At 43.5% G+C, this 9,674-nt stretch overlaps 1 protein-coding gene across 4 annotated transcripts in view; it reads right to left on the minus strand.

The window, feature by feature from the left end:
* IGF2BP2 (insulin like growth factor 2 mRNA binding protein 2) overlaps positions 1 to 8,840 on the minus strand; it is a 146,796-nt gene extending 137,956 nt beyond the window's left edge. For 2 of the 4 annotated variants that reach the window (XM_070242669.1, XM_070242668.1), the window contains exons 1-2: positions 8,565 to 8,796; positions 6,936 to 6,996 (exon numbers count right to left, since the gene is read on the minus strand). Coding sequence is in view for 2 of the 4 variants with exons in the window: in XM_023623471.2 (XP_023479239.1) it covers positions 6,936 to 6,996; positions 8,565 to 8,742 (239 nt within the window). In the remaining 2 variants the exon portion in view is untranslated. Of the gene's footprint in view, positions 1 to 6,935; positions 6,997 to 8,564 lie in introns of all 4 variants that reach the window. The other 2 variants (XM_023623471.2, XM_023623472.2) reach the window with 2 other exon arrangements.
* Positions 8,841 to 9,674: the final 834 nt, after the last annotated feature.

Genomic DNA, 9,674 nt, shown 5'->3' on the forward strand with positions numbered 1-9,674 from the left:
TCTACAGGAAGCATGGTGAAAGGAGGAGGTAATGCTGCTCATAATTTTAAAATTACCTTTGTTTATTTCTAATTTTTTTTTTTCTAAAAATTGTAACAAAGAACAGATCATGCAAATTGAAGTGAGAATAAGATCACTGCAAAGGCTCATTCCTAAACAAATCTATTTTCACATATTTCTATCACTCTTGAATGTCATCCTTTGAACCTCATAATACTTTTAGTTGACTTCTTTAATTAAAAAGAGTAAATGTAGGTGAAGTACACCAAAACAAGAATCAGAAAACCTGTGTTCTAGCCCTGGCTTTACCATTTAATAGCCATATGGTCTTAGGCAAATTTTTAAATGTCTCTGAGACTGAGTTTCCTCATCTGAAAAAAGGGGACAATATTAATTATCCTATCTTCTTCACATAATTATTATTTGGAATAAATGAAATAACGTGTTGAAGAAGCTGGGACATCATTAGTACTAGATGAATATAAGATGCAGGTGCATAAAAATACCTCTCTCTCTCTCTGAAATAATGCTGCTACCAGTATTTACATATCAACCCATGGAATCATGAAACAACCTTTCTGATCATATTTAAAACAAAAATTAAAAATCCAAGCTTCCCATTAAGGCAAATTCTCACATGCTAGTACATATTAATTATACGATAATAAGAAAAACTGAAAATAGCATTTTCATTGGAATGGTCCCATACATATTTTCCTGGTCATTATGTACAACATTTCTTACGATTAGGCAAATATTAGAAAGTCTAAAACATGCACCAGAACTCTTAATTTTCATTTATTGGACTTATTAAAATACCTATTTTATGAAATGTTCTTGGTAGTAAACAGAATGGGAAAATTCTAACTAAATCTTCACATTTTATGAAATAAAGTGTAGAACAGATAAATAACTAGGAAACCCAGGAATAAACAAACGCAATGTACCCCCAAAATGCAAGCTTCTTATTTAGTAAGAACCAGAGGCTTGGGGAGGAGACATATGTCTATTAAATGATGGACATCGGGTTAGCTTTTGGACTTGACTGTCTGCTATTAATGCAAAAGCATCCATTTTTCTCCGGTCTACTTATTCCACATCTCAATATGCCATCAAACTCTAAACCAAATTAAAGAAACAGTTATTCATTCCCCCTCCTCTTTGGAAGCCAAAACAACAGGATCTGAATTTTTTTGTAAAAGAAAATAATTTTTCTTCACTATTTTATGGAAAGACCAGACTAAAGTCCATGATCAAAACAGGAAAAGAAAAACCTTAAAAATAATGCTCTGAGCACTCTGCAATTTTGCTGCCCAAAATAGAACCCATACAGTCCATGCCACCAAATGAAAATTACAAGTTTGTAAGCATGAAGTCAAATTATAAAGTAAAAGATTTTTAAAAATATTTTAATGGTGATAAACGGGAGGAAAGACTTATCTTTACTGGTAGGTGTTTGCTGTTTATGTGCTATTATGTTTTCTTCAATGATAGTGTTTTCAGTGACTACTCAAACTAATTTGAACTTGAATTTGACTGCAAAAAGAATAAACCTTGACTGATAAAATTATTTGGACGTGTTTTGTTAAACAGAACTGCCCCATCCTTCAAATTAAGAGGTTAACCATAACTTTTGAGAGATTACACTTTTGACTAAAAATTCTGACTAAAAGTTTTAGAAAACTAGTTTAAAAAATTGGTTTAGCTAAGACCCACCACTCTTCTTTAAAACCAAAAAGAACACTCAAGACACTTTGGTGGTATTTAAACAGAATTTTTTAAAATATATTTTTGAAATTTATAATTCCACTTTTTTAACAGCCTCCAAAGAAACCAGTTCGTTACCATGCTTCTTCTAATAAAATTGATTCGCAACATACTTTTGTTATGCAAAATAATATACTGCCTTCCATAGTATAGGATGTCTAAATGAAAATGCATATTCAAATCTCGAATTTTCTAAGACTTAAAAAATGCCTTTTAGATGATCAAAGCCTTCACAGAATCACTTGGCTAACTCTATTAGTGAGAGGGGACATTCAAGCAAAAAGGGGGGACAGCTTTTGCCCTGGATGGTCCTTCCTGCAGCATGCTCATAGAAGCAGCCATTACAGGTGCCTGTGCCTGGGCTTCCGCAAGGTTAACTACTTACAAGAAGTTATGCATCACTCAAGGCAAATATCATTGCACTTGATTCCCTTTGCCACAAGGTTCAAACACCTAGTGATTTTCATTTCCCTTGCCAGAACTGAGATCCAGAGCAATTTTTGTTCAATTAAAGGTTTTTTTCCCTTGCCTCTTGATATCATCTGTCTGAAACTACCGTCCCCCACAAAGCACACACGTACACACACACACACCCATGTACACACACCCCACTGAATCACAGAGATGATACACTTAGCTCAACTAATATCCTCTAACAACTCTGACCAATTGCTTGTCTACTTTTGAGGATTTCATTAGCAGACTTGGAAGAGTGATTCAGCAGTAGACAGCAAATATTTAGAAAGCTGAAAAGTATCAAATATGTATAACAGTTCCTGTAAAAATCTGATTTTCATCATTTTTTGACTTTTAATAAATGTGCCTAAGTTATTATCCTTTTATGCACATTTCAACATCATTTATATCTTCCCCAGTTGAAAAATTGGAGCAACCTTCATAAAATAAAAACATTTACTCAAAATAATAGTGAAATGTTAATTTTGATTTGCAATTAGTTTTAAATCTTCTAATGTCCTTTAAAATTCTTCTTCTGAAAGAAAATATATTGTCCTTTAGACCATCATGTATCAAAAATGTTGTACAAACACTACTAATTTTCTCTCATCTTCTCTATAGAAATGATAATCTCAGCTTAACAAAATAAAAAAAAAAACTCTGAGACCATCCCTTACTGGTCATCTTATACTCAGCTATAATTACAAGGAAACATTATTATTTTACAAAACAATTTGGCAAATGTATTACATATTACCAAATCAACTTTTAGAATTAATGTTTAGGTGTTTAGTCATTTAATACTTGTAAAAATGGCTACAACACAATTTAAAACTGGTATGAATTTGGAGAAGTGGAAAATCAAGCAGGATATAAAATCTATTTTGATTTGTAGATTTCAGTGTTTTTTAAAATTTAGCTAAATAATGTAAAAACATCAAGTGACCAGTCTTTTAAAAATGTAAAATGGAATTTTAAACCTACATCATCACCTGAATTATCAAGTAATTTTTTTCTTTCTTGCTTCTATTTTAATTCTAATGCTTATGTCTTAAAGGTCACAAAAATGGGTGATTCTCTATGGCATTACCTAGAATCATATGAAAAAATGATTAGCCTTTTTTAAAATGGGAAACTAAATGTCCAACTCAAAGCCAAACCAAAGTAAGTAACCTTACAGTTTGATATATATTTTATACTCATATATATTATAGCCACACATCAAATCTATATAATTAAATCCAGGCATTAATTTCTAATTCAACAAATTCTTGAAATAGGAGGCTACCATATGATTTTAACCTAATAAAGTGTTTTCTGTTGCTACAAAATTAAAAATTGATGCAGCAAAAGCCTTTGTTACAGGGAAGACTTGAGGTTGGTTTTTTTTTTTTTTTTCCTTTTTGGTATTTAATTCAACTATACACAATGTAGTACATACAAGCAAAATACAATTGAGATACTGTTTTCTTTAACATTCCTATAGGAGACCAAATTCATTTGCATTGGAGAGAACACAATTACTGATTTTTAACTCATGAAAGACAAATTCATAGCTTTTTCCTACACTACCTCATAGTATTCACACCATCTCAGTGAAAGCATGTCTAGCATCACTTAGTTACTTCCTAGAAGTGGGCAGAAATTGCATTTTTCAAAGTTTTGTTTCTCACAGAATCATTCAACTTTAGTTACAAAGCACATTCAGGTTAGCGTATGTCTTAGATCAAAACAATTTATGGCAATATGTGTGCTTGTGCGCGCATGTGTGTAGAATCATATATAGATATACATATATTTTTTAAAACTAAACTTTCATCAACATCAAAAATGAAATTCCTATCAAGGAAGTTTCCACCACTTTTAACAGAATTTTAAAGCCCTTAGCAGTTTTTCCTCTTTCAGAAATCTTTGATTCATACATACTACCAAAAAATAAGAATAGAGAAAAAGGATCCAAACATTTTTATTCAACAGAGCCTGAAACCAACTAAGAAAGTAAGAGAAATAGATGGTTTGTACAAGGTTTACATTACAATAATTTGCATTTAATAAGAATGAAACACATGTGGCGAAAAGAAAAAAGAACTTTCTACTTCTGAATGACCTTGAGAAAATAATGGTGTCTAGTCTGTTGCTATAATAGCACATATAAAATGATGCTAGAATGATATTTAACAAAAGACCCAATTGGTAAGCAAATGGCATGCCAATAATTTCATAACTTAAGATAAAAACATCTCCTCCCAAAGTATCATTAGCTTAAAAAAATCTATTTGGAATGTAGATATTAAAACTGATGCTTGAGAACAGAAAGAAATCAGAACAATATAAAGAAAATGAGCACTCAATTGTTGAATGATTTTTTAAGTAAGCAAGCAATGAGGATGAACTGTTTTCTTCACATTTTCACTTCAACTAACACAGAAACCACATATGGAACTGACTTGACCCAGACAAATTTGCTTCTAACTTGTTAATTTTCATGGAAATGCAACAAAAGAACACCAAGATAGTCACCATATAACATAAAAGCTCTGGTTTCAAATGTCACAGTGCCCTGCTTTTTGAAAGCCACCACCGTGGTAGTGCCCTGTCCAGGAGTACAGCTGCCTCATCCCAGGAGTCTGAGCTCAGTACACAACACCAGTCATTAGCTCTCTCGCCCTTAGCCTGCAGTACAAGTAACTAATTTCTGCATTTTAAACTAATAAAGGAAAAAAAAAAGATTAAAACCATCCAATCAGAATTGATGCAACCCTCTAGAGCAGCAGCTTATGCATACATTTGGTATGTCAGACGTCTTCAGTGTAGTGAATCATACCCAGCGCATTTTAATCTACCTCCTAGGTATTTCATATCGCCCACATGTGCAAAGAAACCATGTACTAATAGGACTGTGTAACTCCTATATTGCTCTTTATTTAAGGAACATGAAAAATCTGGGACATGCTTTTGATTCTGAATCCTTATATAAACACAACAAAATTATTTAAATGACACACTAGCTAACAGCAAATAACCACCGTATTTTTAAAAGAAAAAAGTTAAATAGTAGTATATTTGTGGCAAGTTTTAGATGTTAATAACTTTAGATAAACTAGTATTTCATTTATATTGCAACATTAAATAATGAACTTTGCAGCATGAAATGAGACCCCAACTAACCAAAGTTAAAATTATAGTGATTTTTATTAATTATAACCCCAAAAAGGAATCAAAATAGCTGTACAGCCAATAGAATTAGGTATTTATAGAAACATAACCCATCAAATATTTTGGGTGGTTCTTTCAACCTTGTTCAATATATTCACATCTTCAAGTGTTGTAAGATGAGTAATTTAAACTGCCAATAAATACTTAATATATCAGAGAGCTTCAACTTGGATTTCTCAAGAAAAAAATTTTTTATAGGAAGGTATACAAATTTAGAATACTTCACTGAAATAGCAATCAGTTACACATTACATCTTTTCTTAGGGAGAACAACTAGCTTAATAGTACACATGAAACTGCAAATTGTAACTTCTACCTCTTCTTTTAAAAAATGTATTAAGTAGTTTTCTGATATGTCACAGAATCACTTGCAAACAAAAGATACCCTGTTGCTTAGTTAAAATAAAATATATCCAGAAATGTGCACACGTTAAAAAAAAAAAAAAAAAAAAACCTCTTTAACAAAACATCTAAGTAGTTATAAAGTTAAGATAGTTTGTTTCAAAATCTATTCAATACTGACAAAACTTACTGGTTACACTATTGAGTATCACAAATTGTAAAGGTGGTAAATCAAAGACTTCACTTAAGAGTTTCCAATTCAGCTGCTTAATGACTAATGGTGCAGAAATGTATGTGAACGGGATATAAACTAAGTTAGGACACATAGGAGAAAAAAAATCTAAGAATGAGTAATAAAGGGCCCAAATTTAAAGTCCACAATAAACTTTAAACAAAGATGTTCTCCCTCATTCTCTCCTCATAGACAGATATTTCTCATGTAAGCCAACCACTGTGGAGAAACCCAACCTCCACAAAACTTTTCACTCCTTCATTAACAACAGTGCACTTTAATATAACTATGGATTTCACAGTGATATTTGTTCAGCCTCAAATATATCTTCAAAGCAACAACAACAACAAAACGCTCAGAAGCAATATTCAGTAGTTTCAGTGACTAAAAAACTCTGGCTTTTAACTGCCATCCAATCCAAACAACCTACTTCTTTAGAGGGCTGTGCAAAATATGGACCCCTTCCTGAATTATTTTAATATTCAACATTAAGCTATCTAAAAAAGAAAACTAATTAATCGCGAAGTTTAGTTCAGCAATTTAGCTGACACAGTAAATATTTACTCTTAACATCTCACAGGAAGTCTTGACAAGCATTTGTGGCCATTGTCCTGGGGGTAGGGGTGGGAGTGGGGGGTGGGAGGCCAGTTCTGATAAACAAGTTAAACGATCCCAGCGAATTTCACAGAGCTAGTGTCCGCCACCCCCCACCCCAATAAGGCACCAGATATTTTCTAAGTACAGTAAACACCTTATATAATGAAAGTAAAAAATGCAACTTTCCAAACTATGTTATCTCCACGAACAAAACAAACAAAAGCCTTTTTTAAAAAAACTACAAAAGCACATTTTTAAAAATTGAGTGTGTTTTTTTACTTATACGTAAGCCCAATCACAAAATAACTAAGCAAAATATATTTACCTGAGCTTTTTAGAGACTGAGTAATCAACTTCCATGATTTTCCCATGCAATTCCACTTTACCTTTAAAACAGAAATTAAAGCACTCAGAACCTTGCCGCGACCAGCCCCGCGGGGGTCTAGGAGGGGCACGCACAGAACTCCACGCTGCGGCTCCGCCTTCGGGCGCCCTCCAGGGATCTCCTACCCGGCTCGAGCTGGGCAAACTTGGTTCCCAGTGGGAAGGAGGGTGGGCGCCCCGGGTCTTGGGACGAGGAGGGGGGAGGGGGCGAGCCCGGATCCGACCCCAGGTATAGCTGTGGGTGGCATTACCGGAAAAACAAATTTAATAAAGAGCGGCGCCAATTTGAAAGGATGAGCTCATTTGAAACTCAAGCTGCAGGGCTGGCGCGGCCCCGCTCCTCTCCCGGCCCCCACCTCTCCATTCCGCTACCCCGGGTCCCGAAGGCTCCGCCGCGCTGCCCTCCCTGCCCTCTCCTCCCCGTGGCCCCGAGGAGCCGCGCCGAAGCCCCCCGGGTCCGCCGCCGCGAGAGCCCAGGCGCCGCCGGCTGCTGGCTGTCGCTCCGGCCTCGCCGCCGCCCCGCCCCCACCCCGCGCGCCGGTGGGGAAGGGGCTCGGGCCGGCCGGGGTTCGGGGGGCGCGGGCTCCGGGCCTGGGGGCGAGCGCGGCTCCGAGCGGTGCGTGTGCGAGAGGGAGAGTTGGGGAGTGCGCGCGCGCGCGAGTGTGTGTGTGTCGCTCTCCGTCTCCCGTCTGGGCTCCAGCGCTCTCGCGGGCCCCCCGGTCGCCTTTTCCCCCGTTCTAAGCCCGGGCCCCCACCGAGTTGAGACAGGGCACCTCGTAAAAAGGTGCTTCTGGCCGAGCGGGAGGCGGGGGGACAGGCGGCGGAAAGCCCCCAGCCCCGAGTTCTTCTCAATAAAATCGGACAAAAAATTCAGAGAAAAATAGGAGCGCTTGGGAGACGAGCGAGAGGGGACTGAGGTTCGGGAGAGGACCGAGAGAGATGTGCCGTCGTGCAGGGGCTGGGCTTGGGGGAGCCCCGAAACCTCGGAGGGGGTCATCAGGGTGGCGCCGAGGGGGTGCCGAAAGTGGGGGACCGCGGGGCGAGGTGGGGAGGGGGCTTGAAAGGAGAGTGCGGCTCAGGGGACGCCAGAGGGCGAGAGGTCCTGGGCACGAGGCACGGGAAGGGGTAAGGTCCGGTCGAGGGAGAAGGAGATGCAGGATTTGGGGGGGGGTCCCTGACAAAGAGGGTGACCGGAAGGTCAGGGAAGAGGGGGGACGGGGGCTCGCTAAGGATGGGGGCGGGGGAACTCTGCAGAGCAGCTCGGGAAGCCAGGGGAACAGGGGGTGCTCCCCGAGAGCGAGCGAGCCCCGGGGACCCTCGGAGCGGCACGGGGGTCGCCCTAGGGCCGCGGCTCGGAGGGCGAGAGGTGAGTGCGGAGCCGTGGGGGGAGGGGAGCGGGCCGTCCCAGGAGCGGGCCGGCGGCGAGAGTTGAGGGTCTGGTGCGTGGAAGTGAGCGTGCGGGCGCGGGAGCCCCCGCCGGGCGCCGCCCGCAGGGCTCGGCCTCCCTCCGGGCGCCGTCCCGGCCTGAGCAGGGCGAGGCGGGGGGAGGGGGACAGCGCCGACTGCTCACCCGAGAGGGTCTCGATGGCGCGGATGGCCCAGTTCTGGTCGGGGTAGTCCACGAAGGCGTAGCCGGACTTGAGCAGGACCTGTCCCGCCAGGGGCAGCTTCCTGTCCCCGAAGAGCTGCCGGAGGTCGTCGGCGGTGACGGCGGGGCTCAGGTTCCCTATGTAAAGCTTGTTCATCATCCGTCTCTTCCCCGAGAGCCCGCGGCTCCCCCGGCCCGGTACCCGGCGCTCCTCGGCTCCTCCGCTGCCCTCGTCTCTCCTCCTCCTCCTCCGCCCCCCCTCCCCGCCCTCCGCCCGCCCGCCACCCACCCCCACCCTCAGCCTGGCTCCCCCCACCGCGGCCGGCCCGGCCCGCCCGGGGGCAGAGGCGGAGGCGGGGACTCGGCGCGGCTGCCTCCTCGGGGCAGAGTCCCGGGCCGGGCGGCGGCGCGCGGACAAAGCGCTCTCTCTGCCTCCCTCTCTCTCCCTCTCAAGGCGGTGGCGGGAGGAGGAGCAGCGGCGGGCGGCGGCAGCGCACCCCGCGTGTGTCTGTGTGAGAGTTTGTACGGGCGTGTGCGCAGCCGAGAGTGAGCGAGCGAGCGCCCCCTCCCCGCCCCGCGCCGCTGCGCCCCTCGCCTCGCGCCCCCCGCGCTCCGAGCGCTCCGCGCGGCTACCCGGGCTCCTGCCCCGCGCCGGGCGGGCGGAAGCGGCTCGCGGCCCGGGGCTGGGGCTCCCGGGCGCCAGAACCCCGGGCGGGCGCGGCGCAGAGGCCGGGCGAGCGGCGGGGAGGAGAAGGCGCGCCCCGGGCGCGGGTGGGAGCGCGCGAGGGGGCGCGGGGGAGCGGCTGCGAGCAGCAGGCGTGGGAGGGAGAGGGGCTGTGGGAGAGCGTGGACGGGGTGTGCGCAAGGTGGACCGGATGTGCGAGCGCGGCTGCCGGGGCGAGCGGGAAGGTGTGTCTCGGAGGTGAGAGGCGAGGGCAGGCTGGGAGACAACAACTTTCGCGGCGAGTTGGCCGAGTCTGGCGCCCTGCGCGTTCCCGGGAGGAGCGCTTGCTCCGAGAGCCGCTCCCCGCCCCGCTCTCCGGGGCGACCGGGCGGCGCGTGTGGTCGAGGGATCGCGGACCGGAGTCGGGA

This window comes from Equus caballus, chromosome 19 (genome assembly GCF_041296265.1).
Source record: "Equus caballus isolate H_3958 breed thoroughbred chromosome 19, TB-T2T, whole genome shotgun sequence".
In the NCBI taxonomy this organism is placed as follows: domain Eukaryota; kingdom Metazoa; phylum Chordata; class Mammalia; order Perissodactyla; family Equidae; genus Equus; species Equus caballus.